The sequence below is a fragment of the Acinonyx jubatus genome, chromosome A1 (genome assembly GCF_027475565.1).
Source record: "Acinonyx jubatus isolate Ajub_Pintada_27869175 chromosome A1, VMU_Ajub_asm_v1.0, whole genome shotgun sequence".
Taxonomy (NCBI): domain Eukaryota; kingdom Metazoa; phylum Chordata; class Mammalia; order Carnivora; family Felidae; genus Acinonyx; species Acinonyx jubatus.
This window is the reverse complement of record NC_069380.1, coordinates 170,597,581-170,610,817: the sequence shown is the minus strand read 5'-3', so window position 1 is coordinate 170,610,817 and position 13,237 is coordinate 170,597,581. Positions and strand designations below refer to the sequence as shown.

General features: G+C 56.7%; 1 protein-coding gene across 1 annotated transcript; it reads left to right on the top strand.

Annotated features, from left to right (window-relative positions):
- The first annotated feature begins 121 nt into the window (after nt 1-121).
- On the top strand, nt 122-13,153 carry PRR7 (proline rich 7, synaptic). The gene is made up of 3 exons (XM_027035618.2): nt 122-3,871; nt 11,800-12,452; nt 12,642-13,153. The coding sequence occupies exons 2-3, from the start codon at nt 12,041-12,043 to the stop codon at nt 13,037-13,039; spliced, it is 810 nt and encodes a 269-aa protein (XP_026891419.1). The 5' UTR covers nt 122-3,871; nt 11,800-12,040; the 3' UTR covers nt 13,040-13,153.
- The last annotated feature ends 84 nt before the right edge of the window (nt 13,154-13,237 follow it).

The following is a 13,237-nucleotide window of genomic DNA, read 5'->3' as shown; positions in this document are numbered from 1 at the left end:
TCTTTCTTGCTCCTGGTGTTCCAGGGGTCTTCCTGCTTCCCTTGCCCTGCTGGAAGTGGGAAGGGATCAGAGGTGGGCCTGGTGGGGGCTGCCCTTCCAACAAGGCCCTGAACCCTCCCCCTCACACTCCCCCAACCCCCAGCTGATCTTGGAGTAGCCTCTCCAGGCAGCCAGGCCTTGGTGGCCTTTGGGCATACCCAGTGGGTTCTCAATTTCCTAGATGGGATGAAGCCTAAGGGAAGAAGCCTTGGGTTCCCACTAGGGTGTGAGTCTGGCACTACCTGTACTAGAGAGGCAGGCTCAGCTGGTAGGGTCCCTTCCAAGGCCAAGGTGGTCTGGCCACCAGTTGTGGGCTTGGAGCAGCCTGGGGAGCAAGGTGGAAGCTGCTGTTAGAAACATCTACCCACTGTCTTACCTGGACACCTGTTGCGTGCTCGGCCTAGGGCTGGTATGTTAGAGCCATCTCTCTGCCCTGGGAGCAGGAAATGTGGCTGGGTAGAGGTGAGACAGTGGTGATGCTGGGAGTTAGGCTGTGGCAGAGGTCAGTAGGGATCAGCCATGAGGGCATCAGGGAGGGTTCTCTGAAAATATTTGAGCCAGGCCTTAAAGGAGACTTATTCACCTGGGCACAGAGGGATTGGGGCAACATTCCATAGCATCCCATCTATGCAAAGACAGGGATGAGAGTCTGTTGACAAGTCTGTCCCAGACTTCATAAACCTGTTGCTGCACCATAGTCCATACGTAATGCCCCCAGCCCCCCAAGGATGCTCTGTAACCACAGTAAGGGTTTGTTCTAGGCTAGGTACTAGTGCCACAGGGGCTATATGAGCTTTGCAGTTGGACAGTTCTGGGTTCAAGTCTCATCAGGCCGCTTTTCAAGCTAGCTTTGCATAGGCCCTTCTCTTGTCTAGAGAGATGGGTGTGATACCCATCACCTCATAGGGCAGCTATGAGAATCCATAAAAGCGGCCAGTCCCCTCTTTGAGCCCCTGGGTCACTGGCAGGACTCTTGCCTCCTAGGAGAGTGGGTGCTGGGTGCCAGGCTAATAGCTATCTCCAGGGCAGCCAGAAGGCTCTAAGCACTGATTAAGCAGAAGGGGCCTCTGGTGGTGGCTCAGCTCTTGGTAGTAGGTGGGACGAGTGCTGCTGCTTCTTGAGGGAAACTGGAGAGGGCCTTGCCCAAGGTCTTCCAGCTGGTTAATGGCTGCTGCAGAATGGTGAGGAAGCCAGCTGAAAATGAAGCTGGATCCTACCCATAAGTGTAAGGTTGGGGCCTAAGGTACATTTGCTGTTTTGGTGGGAGGGCAGTTCAGTGTCTGTGCAGAAGACAAAGCCCACCCTGAGCAGGTGTGCAAGGGTGAGTGGGTGCCAGGTGGACCAGTAGGTCCCTGGAGCACTCTGCCTGTAGGTAGGTCACAACCTCCCACCAGGGACCTCCCACAATCCCCCTTCCCTGGTACACACCCAGGGAACTCGTTGGCTACAGTTCACCTCATCAAAGCTCTTGCCACAGTGAGTTCCTTAGTGAAAACTCCCAGAATTCACTTCCCAACAAGCCTTTCTTAAGGTCACCTAACCACCCAGCTCTATGGTGGGAATTGGCGACCCAGATGTAGACAAGGCCCCCGCCAGTTTGGAGCTCTCTCTGGTAGGGAGATAGAAATGGGAACAGGTAAGACCTAGTGTGATCAGCACTGTGGCAGGGATGATTCTAGACCTGGTGGGGCTGGGACTGCTGAGGAGGTGGGGGTCAACGCCCCTTTGGCCACAAAAATGTCAGAGTTAGTACCCTCCAGGATTCAGAGCCAGATATACCTGGGTGGAGGAGCCAGATGGATGGTCTAGGGCCTCTAGTGGTTTAGCATGGCTTGGGGTGGGTGCAGTGGGGTGAGAGATGAGTGTGTGATAAGTGAAAGAGGGGAGCAACTGGAGCCAAAGTCAGCACTACACTGGGCTTTGAAAGCCATGTAAAAGATGCCTCATCTAGAAGGCAAGGGAATCCCTGAAAGATTTTAACTGGTTTTGTCAGGGTGTCCGCTTAGCATGTACAAAGGCACCCCATGTTTACTTTGGGGAGCCTCCTGTCTCAGTCCATGTGGTTTAGATGGGGCTGGGTTTACACCCCCTGTGTACACATACACCTAGAGTGTGGGACCCAGCTGTTAGAGATCTTTGGTTGCAAGCGACAGAACTGTTCTCCAACTAACTTAGAGTGTTAAAAAGGTTATGGAGGGATGTGATAGGAAGAACCAGAACTGGGGCACCTCCAGGGTCTTAGTCACAGTCCCCATTCTCATCAGGATATGACCCCCAGAAGCAAGATGGCTACAGCCATGTTTGTGTCTGCATCACTGAGCCTGACTGCAAACCCAAGGAGCCCAAATGGCCCAGCTGGAAATCTGCCCACTGTTCACTGGGGGAGCAGGGCACTTGGGTTCACAAGCCCAGTATGATGGCACCCAGGGGGTGCAATGAGTCCCCCCTGCCCCGATGAAATAGGGTGCCTTGTAACCAAAGAAAAGGAAATGGATACTGGGTGGCTGAACACATATCCCTCCAACTGAATTGGTTCACTGAAGGATACTACGCCAAAATGAATCCAAAAAGTCTTTTGGGGGGCTGGCTAGAATTATTGGGAAAGAATTGAGGTTCTCTTCTCTGGGGTTGGGTGGCAGGATATAAACCTAGAGCTGGGGCAGGGAGGTCATCCTTGCCACCACATGGGAATTTTCAAGAATCATGCAAACGGAAGAAAGAGTGGAGAGAATAGATACATGTCTGATACCATTGTTGGGACACCTGGAACCAATTGTGATCATAGCTAAAATCTACCTCTGGATTTCTCAGTTACATGAGTCAAACACTTCTGCGTCCAAGCCTGTTTGTTTTGGGATTCTGTCACTTGCAAACCAAAATGTCCCAGCTGGTATGGTGGTGGAGGGTTTTTTTTTTTTTTTTTTTAAGTTTAATTGTTTTTGAGAGAGAGAGAGAGAGCGCGCGCAGGGGAGGGGCAGAGAGAAGGGGAGAGAATTCCAAGCAGGCTCTATGCTGTCAGTGTGATGCCGGACACTGAGGTGACTCTCACTAGTGCTCACCTCTGTACCCTGGGTATGAGCAGGGTCCATGAAGCCCAAGGCTATGGATCCAGCACTGGGTCTCCTCCCCGTACCACTTCTTAGTAGAAGTGGTGATGTATGCTCACTGAAGACACACTGGGAGGGGCCATGAGTTGGGAGGGGCCATGCCTTGGTGAGCTGGAACAACATTGGGGTAACCTGCCTGCTCCAACTCTTGCCCACTACATGTGTGCTGTGCATTTCAGGATGTGGCCGGTGCCTGGACTTGTGTGTGCTTTCCGGGTTGAGCTGTATGTGTGTGTCAGCTGCTTGACTGAGCATCCTGTGTGCTCGGCCGATTGTGTACACCAGGTCTGCCTGCGTGCGCCCGTTCCGGACAGCCTGTTGCCAGGAGCGGTGCGGAGTGGCGCGTGCTTTCCCTGTGCAGGGTGAACCCAGCGCCCCGCGTGTGAGTCTCCGCGCCTGAATCTCCGCGCGGCAGGTGGGTGCCAGGTCCTCCGCCTTCGGCTCCCAGGACAGCCTCCTCGCTGGCGAAAGGCTGGGGGTGGGGGCCCCCTGCCGGCTGCCGCGCGCGCGCGCGCGCGCGCGCGCGCACGCCGGGCTGGTACGCGCCGTGTACGCGCCCGTGCGCGCCCCGAGGCTCGATCCCAGCGCTCGCAGCCGCCTTCGCTGCCACAGTCAGCTACCCGGGGCCGCCGTCGCCGCCTCCCCCAGGCCGGGGGCTCTGTCCGCGGGGCCGGCACCACTCGCCCCGAGCCAGGAGGACGAGCTCGAGGAGGATGTCTGGGCCCGTGAGTACCGCGGCGGCGGCGGCGGGCCGGGCGGGCCCGGAGCGCGGGCAGAAGATGGTCCCGGGCTGAGCCCCTCCCCGCGGGCAGCTCCGAGCTTTGGCCCCGGGTCGCGGCCTCGGACCCCCGCCCCGGCCAGCCCCTCCCCCAGCCTACTCCGGAGGGAGGAAGGGAGGGAGGGAGAGGGAGGGCGCCAGTGAGCGAGGGAGCCAAAGCCGGGCGCGAGCCGCCACCGGTTCGCTTGGAAACGGTTGCCACAGCAACGGGGTTGCGCTCCCAGGCAACGCGGCTGCGGGGCGGCGACGCCCCCTCCCGCCCCTCCCCCACCCCACGCGGGGCCGCAGCCCAGGGGCGCAGGGGGAGTGGGGGTGCAGGGACTCGCCCTCGAGCGGTGGGGGTAATAACTTCGCCCGTCTGGGTGTGCCTGCCTCCACAGCTCCTCGAAGATGGGGGTGGGGGGGGGGGGTGAGCGGCCCCGTGGGCACGAGCTAGCTCCCACGTGGCTGCAGTCGTCGCAGCAGGGCTCTTGGGGTGGCTGCAAATGTGGGGGCGGCCCAGCCCCTGGGCCTGCCGCGGGAGGAGGAGGCTTGATGGCTGCGTCCGTCCGGCGTCTGTGTTCCGACACCCCCACCACCACTACCACCACTCGCCAGCAAAATGGTCTGACCCGAGTTGGGTGCCACAGAGGCGATGTTCCTTACCAGGGGAGAAGAAAGAAGCTTACGTCCCTCCTCCTCATGGCCAGGGCATATGCCAAACCGCGGCTAGGGCTGGTGATGGGTTTCTGCTCCACGTTCCAAGCCACCATTCTCCAGGGAGTGGTGGGAGCAGAGTGGGTAGAAGCAGAGGAAAAGGACATTGCTGACCCAGGGAAGCTGAAGCTCAGGCCAAATGGGAGCGCCCCAGCCCATTGTCTGGATCACAAGTGTCCCTTTCTTGTCTGAGCACAAAGCCCAGATTGTGCTGGGTGGCATGCAGGTTGGCCAGCAGGCAGGCCAGCGCCACATGGAGATGCGCTGTCCTCCAGGGGAGCTCCTCTGGGAGGAGAATGGCCTCTGAGTCAGAGGAAATGACCTCTGGCTCCTCTCCCAACCTCCCCCAGCCGACAGCGGCAGGGTGCTGGGGAGAGAAATGGTCCTCCTGCCAGCTCTCCCAAACCTGACTCAGCAGATGCCAGCCTCCAATCACAGACCTTGGACTCAACAGCCCAGTGACCACAACCACCATTGGGTTTCCTTTCCCATCCAGGGAAGTGTCCGGGGGCACCAGAGGTGACCGTTACCCCAGGCATTTGAGGCCTTGGCATAAGATGTCCTTAGACGGGTGGTGCCCGAACTCAGTCCTGAGTCTTGATGCTGCAGGCAAGAGTGCCCTTGGAATTATTCACAGGCTCCTTTCATTCTGTTCCTGCTGTGTGTTGAGTGTTCTGCATTCATTATCTCCTAATCTTTACAATTGTGCAGGTAAGTTTATGATCCCCATTTTAAGGATGAAGACTCCAAGGTTCAGGGAGGTAACGTGATCTCCCCAAGGTCACACAACCAGTAAGTGGTGGAACTCAGTTTTCAGTGAAGGTTTCTCTCCTGGCACAGCAGCTCTCTGCCTGCCACACACCATCTATTGCGGAAAAGAACTGTAGGGCCTTCTAGAGGAGCATTCTTAACTTCCTTTCATATTCTTCCAGTGAGGAAATTCCCTACGTCTTTCAAGCCTTAGTACACTTTTCCTTCTTCCACCAAAATCAGCCAGATTCTTGCTCACCCAGATGTTCTATAGGACTGTGCTGCTGCTGGGCTGGCTCCCTTCCTCCATTTTCTCTCTCTGGGCGAAACTAAGGAGTGAGGGCTACCTCAGTTACCTGAGAATCCCCCCAATGCCCAAATTCTTGGTTTTTGGGCTCTGTGGCCTGATCAGCTTGCAGCCCTAGCTGTGGTAGAATTCAGCAGAGATGGGCCCATCCATATACTGCTGGCTACTGTGGGTGCTCATTTATAGTTCAGCTGGTGGAAACCCTTGGGCCTCTAGGGCCCAAGGAGCAATGGAATGAGTGAGGTGGGCCGGGGAGCTGCCCAGCTACAGTTTATGTCACCATGTGAGAATGTGGACTTGGAATGACCAGATAATTTTTAAGATGAACCAAGAATCCAGACTTTTATGTAAAATCTCCTGGGTTTTAAATTTGGCAACTAATCAGGATATTTTTAAGAATTGATTGTGGGCCAACAAAACATGCCCATGAACTGTGTCCAGCCTGAGAGTCACGAGGCCATGACTTCTGGTCCATGGTAAAGCGATGGTAGTTTCTGCTGGACCACTTCCAGGTTTGTGTAGATATAGTGCCATGGGCTGGTTTCCATATTTGAGCCTCTTGAGGCTGCGAAGTGTTGGCTTTTGGTTTGTCACATGCAGCTGTGTACACCAGTCTTGAAGTGTTTTCACTTCCCTCATCAGTTTTGCTCCACCGTTGGCAATCCTAGGCAGGTCTCATCATCCCTGTCTTACAGGCAAAGAAACTCCAGCTCAGACATGGGAACAGCTGGGATGGAGCCACACAGCCTAATTTGAACCCTAGCTCTCTCTTTAGTGCTCTGTGTGTTATGCCAGGCTGACTCTCTGAAGAGGGCATCTTCGTCTCCCCCCTCCCCCCAACCCCAGCCCCTGAGGTGCGGCCAACTCCCTTGGAGGGAGAGATGTGAGTACAGTAGACACTGAGCCACGCAGGGCCCCTCTGCCCACAGCTCTCTGTGACCCCGGTCTGTTGTCTTGTTCACAGTTTCCAAGCCCTGGGTTCCTGGCCCAGTGCCAGGGTTGGGTCACAGAGGTGCTACCTGTAGCACCTCTAGTACCTGTAGTACCTTGGCCTAACTGGAAATGAGGCTCGGGTAAGCTCTACGCCTGGCTGACTATGGTGGCAATCCTCTCTCTGGCCTCAGTTCGTCTGTCTTGGTGTGGGAGGAGTGTAAAATTGTTACCAGTGCCTGCCTTCCTGCCAGGACAGTGGGCCTTGCAGTCACCTGGACTTCACAACCCCCTGGCTATGTGGGCCTGAGCTGGCCCAACTCCTTGTCTGTAGAATGGGGATGGCAGCAGCCACCTCCTGGGTGTGAGATAATGAATGTGAAGAGGCCAGCAATGGGACTCGCATGTGCTGGATATGCAGGACAGGTTAGCCATCCTCACTCTACACACCACATTCTCCCACTGCTGTCCTCTGGTCTGAGTCTTTGTCCCTTCGCTTGACTGGTGGCTCTGAGTACCTTATGACCCAAAAACCCTGCCATCTGGGATTCCCTCTGTCCATTCCAGAGCCCCTTGCATATGCCTCCATTTTCTTTTATTCACATGGATGATGGGTCCTCATCTCACTTGTAAACCACCCTGCGAAGGTCGAGAGCTGGGTGATGGCTTCTCTCTCACTGACTTTTTGGTGAATGGCTGACATTTCCCAGGAGTGAATTGGATGCAGACCCAGCTCTTTTTTTTTAAGATTTTATTTATTTATTTATTTGGTGGGGGGCGGGGACAGAGGGAAAGGGAGAGGGAGGAGCTGGAGCAGGCTCCATGCCCAGTGTAGAGCCTGACATGGGGCTTGATCTCATGATGGTGAGGTCATGACCTCAACCAAAATCGGGGGTCAGACACGCAACCGACTGAGTCATCCAGGTGCCCCCAGATCCATTCTTGAAGTGTTTCCTATCCTGTGGCTATAAGACCAAACAGGGAACTAGGCATCTCCAGTCACTCCTACCAAGTGGTTTTGGAGCTGCCATCTGTGTGCCAGATGACAAGACAGATGCAACCTCTGGAGTCGCACACAGGCAACCGCAGCACACTTTGACATCCCTGGATTTCTCCAACCCTGGGGAGTAAGGCCACCTGGAGCTGACTTGTCCAGCAAAGTGACAGTGAGGCCATGAAGCTGAGTAGTAAGTGTGGGGGCAAGAACTTCGGGGAAAGAAAGCACGACTTAGCAGTGCAGGATGGAAACACAGGCTGGTTGCAGAGGGAAGGGCACTGAGAGGTGAGGCTGAAGATGCCTTGGCAGGAGTTCATCCCAGAGGCCATGATCTAGGTCAGTTCTCCAAGTGTGCTCTCTGGACCACATCATCAGCATCTGCTGGAAATTTGTTAGAAATGCAAACTCTCGGGTCCAACCCCAGACCTACTGAAGCAAACACTGGTAGCAGAGCCCAGCACTCTGTTTTAACAAGCCCTCCCCATAGCTCTGACGCTGATTCAAGTTTAAGAGGCACGCATCTACACTGTCTTAAAGAGCTAGGCTGCTTCCTGAAGGGGTGGGAGTTGCCAGAGGATTCAGGCAGGAAAGGGCCTGGGGGAAACGACAATGTGGAAAGTGGGTAGGCTGAACAGGAGCATAGCATGGAAGTACAGAGGGCGGTGGCAAGCATGGTGACAGGGGCCCAGGTGAGAGATGATGGGGGCCTGGCGAAGTAGTGGCAGGGGGACCAAAGGAAGTAGACAGATGAAGGCACAGTGCACTGAGGGTAAAAACAGGATTTAGTGGCTGGAGCAAATGGTGGGCCCTTTACTGAGATAAAAGATCTAGTAGATTTTAAGGGTCTAAGATTACTGGGGTTCTTCATGCAGAGGAGCAATGTGGTAGATGCCCACAGCAGTGCACCAGGCACCAGAATAAGAAATCTGTGTGACCTTGGGTATCATTTGATTTCTTTGAGCCAAGTGCTCTCATCTGTCAAATGGGAGGAATGCTAACTTAGTTTGTAGGATGACTGAGAATGATTTGTGACATCCAGCCCTCAGGCAGGGAGCACCTAAAGGACATGCACATCTCTGCATCCCCAGCTCCGAAGCTGCCATCATCAGCACTAATGTGTGTTGGGCATCTCCAAACCCTTTGCATGGACTAGCTCAGTTTTCACCATGGTCACTGATGGGGAAACTGGCATTACAGAGGTTAAGAAATTCACCCCCTGGGGTCTTGTTTGTGTCCCCCTGCTGTACCCCAGTGAGTGTGTGGCCTAAGAAAACATACAATACACTCACAAACACTGTAAATAAATCAAGATGGAATCCTAAAAAAAATGTTCAAATAACCTGCAAGAAGGTAAGAAAGGAGAAAGAAGAAACAAATCATAAAATGGCAGACTTAAGGGGGTAGGCACAACCCCTAGCACACAGCTGGAGTTGGACAAATGCGGTATTTGCTCTGGAGAGTATGGAGGGGATGGAGAGGGTGCGTGACTGTGAGTAAGAGGTGGCAGGCAGGATCTGCACTGAAGGGCTCTCCAGACACAGGCAGGAGCCTGCACAGAAGTACGAAGGGGTAAAGGGACAGCTCTTTGAGGAAGATTGGAGAAGCCTGGTCTGTCAGGAAGAGCATCTGGAAAGGTCTCTTGACATTTATGTGTTGAGCACCTACTGTGGATTAGATGAAATGTACTAAGCAACTCCCTGTGGGCCAGACACAGGCCGGAGGGAGGCCTCTGGCAGGACCCATGCCCTCTGGGCCTGCCAGAGTACCACTGAGTGAAGTAGTAGCCTAAGAGGGAGTGTTTAGCATCAAACCCATGCCCACTCAAACTGGGCACTGGCGCCAGCATGACAGAGAGCGGCCTAATCCATAAAATATGGCAGTGATTCCTGCCTCCTTGCTGAGGGGCCACATTGGCACCCAGAGAGTCTTGGTTGTGGCCTGCCTCTGTCCACCTTAATGCCCAGTCAGCTGAGCTGGGCCCCTCAGGGCAGAGTCTCTGTTATTTGTTCCTTGTTAACCTTGGAGCTGCCATCCCATTTCTCCACTCTATAGCATTTTCCTACTCTTGAGCTGAGGCATGGTGGCCAGAAGCCCCAGGGCTTTGGTGCGAAGGAACAGAAAGGTATGTTTTGGCTACAAGCTGGCCAGTCAGCTCAGTATCCCCATGGCTGCCAAGTCTTCATGTGCCAAGTGCTCACATGCACTGGGCTCTTCATTTTATGTCTCAGTGGTCTTGTAATGGAAAGTATTTTGACTGACTCTCGATTCAGACTCAGCTAAATCCTTACTCCTCCCCTTATCAGCTGTTTGACCTGGGGCAAATCATTTCTCTGGCCCTGTTTCCTCATCTATCAAATGGGCCCCCACTGAGAAGGAGGTATTACATATCATGTGAGATTCCAAATGGAAAGGGCCTAGAACAAGGCTTGACATGGCAGTAGACAGTCCTTGGCAGGTATTTCTATTTCTAATTCAGCTAAACTCCTTCACCTCCAGTCCCAGAAGTACCTTTTCTGATCTGGAGCTATTCCTGCTCTGCAGGCCAAGGGGCTCCCTAGTTAGTGCCAGCTTCCTCAGAGCATTCCTGAAAATTCCTGTGGGCTCAGGAAAAGGAGAACAACAGATTTAATTAACTCCCAGTGACTGGCAGCATCGTGTTTTTATCTGGGCTGCGTCGCCATGGCAGCCTCATGGCAGGGTTGTGGAGGGGGCGGGTGGAGCTATTGTTCTTGCCATTGTCTGTTCTGGAACACAGGCCCAGGAGAAAGGGACTGGCACGGGGACCAAGTGGCACATGGCATAAGGCAGCCAGAGAATCAGACAGGATCCATCTGGGAGAAGTGTGGGGTGGCCCGTGGCCTGGCTTCCCCCCAGCTTGCTGCCAGAACAGTCTGAGACAGCTTGATGTGGACCTCCTGCTTGGAGCTCAGGCCCACCACGGCCCCCAGAGCTAAATGTGTGTGTGTGCCTTGGATATGTTGAGGATGGGGGGCTGTCCATGGGGCTCCTGGAAGAGGGGCCCACAAAGTAGCTCAAGCAGCAGCACTCTCCCACCGCTGGCTAGGGTTTTGTGGCCAGGCTTGGGTTCAAATTAAGGCACTGCCATCTGCCCTCTACACAGCTAATTGCCACCTCCCCATCCCCTCCGTCTGCAAAATAGGAATAACTGCAGTTACCCTAAAGGGTTATATGTGAAAACCCTGGGTATAAGGCATTCAAGAAGGGCACCCTTCTGTTCTGCGGGGGTGGTGAACAATCGCCTGCTACCCGTCACTCCACAGTCAGGGCTCCATCCTACATACCTCAGGATGCAAGGTTCCTCTCTAAACCCTGGCTGTAGAGAGGAAGAAGGAGGCAGAACTAGAGGCGCCCATGGGCCAGGTGATACACGTGCAAACGAGCTACTTTTCCTACCCTCTGCAGAAACGTAAAGGAATTGATAAGGCCTACTGGTGCTAGGAGGGTAGGGCCAATGAGGCTGCGAATTGGTAGGAGGCTGGGGAAACAGAGCTGGGATCTGACAGGCGGAGGCGCCTAGAGGAAAGGAAAAAAGGGAACAGCCCACGCCCGGACGTGCAGACAAAAGCAGGCCAGTGGCAGGCAGTAACAGCCGGAACGACCCCTCCTGAGCCTCTTCTACAAGAGCGGCGACGACCAGGAGGCCCGCAGTGCGGACCTAGATGTTCCATGCTTTGCGCGGCCATGGGTAGGAACGGGTACAAGGCCTAGAGCGGCGGATGCCTAGGGCTAAAGCTGGGCGTCGGTGGGCTGCTTGTGGGGCTATAGGAGGTGGGCCACCCTTTCCCCGCCGCAAAGCAACCGCGCAGAAACTCCTCTTCAGCGCCCTGAGGGTCTGTCCACGGGCCTCTGAAACCCTTTCCGAGCTGGGGTACCCCGTGGGGTAGCGAACCTCCCTTGAGTACAGAGGCCGAGACTGGCCTTCGCGCGCCCTCTGCTGGCCTGCCTGGAGTCCCCTCGGCTCAGCTGCGGCGGCGGCCGGGTCTCAGATCCGGGAAAGCCCTACCGGGGAAACCTCGAGGTATGACGTCATCCCCATGGTGACGTCACCGCCCCGGGGGGAGTGCGGGGGTTCCCGCAGAGGAGGCTTCCCCAGAACTGCGCAGGGCACGGGCGCAGGCAGGGAAGTCGTCGGGGCTGCAACGCGCCTTCACCGCGCCCTGTGTCTGTTCTACAGGTCCTGCGCGGCCCCGGGTGAGGCCCACCCGCGCTCCCACCGGCGCCATGGGAAGGAGCGGGCGCCGCTGCTCTTGCCCCCCGCCGGCGCGCCCACGACTTGAGCCCCGCCGCGAGCAGCCCCCGGCCGCAGGTCCCCGAGTGACGCTGGCGGCGCCTGGGAGCGTGGCGCGGGCCCGGGGCCACGTAGAGGAACCCAGTGTCCAGTGAAGCAGCCGAGGACCCGCCGCCCCGCCGCCGCCATGGTTATGTCCCAGGGCACCTACACGTTCCTCACGTGCTTCGCCGGTTTCTGGCTCATCTGGGGTCTCATCGTCCTACTCTGCTGCTTCTGCAGCTTCCTGCGCCGCCGCCTCAAACGGCGCCAGGAGGAACGACTACGTGAGCAGAACCTCCGCGCCCTCGAGCTGGAGCCCCTCGAGCTGGAGGGCAGCCTGGCCGGAAGCCCCCCAGGCCTAGCGCCGCCACCACCCCCGCAGCGCGGCCGCCTCGAGGCGCCGGCGCACGCGCATCAGCACGTGCACGTCCACCCGCTGCTGCACCACGGGCCGGCGCAGCCACACGCACACGCGCACGCACACCACCACGCGCTTCCTCATCCGCCGCCCCCGCACCTCTCAGTGCCGCCGCGGCCTTGGAGTTATCCGCGTCAAGGTAAGCCCAGACCTCTGCCGTGGGCAACGAGGGCCACTGAGAGGTGGGCGGGATCACTACTAACAGGCGAGCCTTCCATGGGACAGCCTCCCAGAGAACCTAGGAGGTAGCGGGCTGGGCTTGGGGTTGGCAGCTGGCCGGAGGCCAGGGACGGGTGGCCTCATCCTCGGAACATTTCCCACTCCGCAGCGGAATCGGACATGTCCAAGCCACCGTGCTATGAAGAGGCGGTGCTGATGGCCGAGCCGCCGCCGCCCTACAGTGAGGTGCTCACGGACACGCGCGGCCTCTACCGCAAGATCGTCACACCCTTTCTGAGCCGCCGCGACAGCTCGGAGAAACAGGAGCAGCCGCCGCCCAGCTACAAGCCGCTCTTCCTGGACCGGGGCTACACGTCAGCGCTGCACCTGCCCAGCGCTCCGCGGCCAGCGGCCCCCTGCCCTGCGCTCTGTCTGCAGGCGGACCGTGGCCGCCGGGTCTTCCCCAGCTGGACCGACTCGGAACTCAGCAGCCGCGAGCCGCTGGAGCACGGAGCTTGGCGCCTGCCGGTCTCCATCCCCTTGTTCGGGAGGACTACAGCCGTATAGAGGGGCGTCCGGCGTTCCGGGCCTCACCCGCGAACTCGTGGCCTGACTGCGGGGCTTTTTAAACGCTTCCCTTGGACTGCGGGGAGGGGTGGGGAGGGAGGGATTTCTTACCCCGTTTGTTACATTTTGAGGATAATAAAGGTGTGTGATCTGGTTTGGTACAAGCGGAGGGGGCACCCACTGCTTGCGCCCAAGGTT

Coding starts and splice junctions, on each gene's coding strand:
- PRR7 (XM_027035618.2), top strand. CDS start 12,041: ATGGTTATGTCCCAGGGCACCTACACGTTCCTCACGTGCTTCGCCGGT. Junction 12,453..12,641: donor TTGGAGTTATCCGCGTCAAG/GTAAGCCCAGAC, acceptor CCCACTCCGCAG/CGGAATCGGACATGTCCAAG.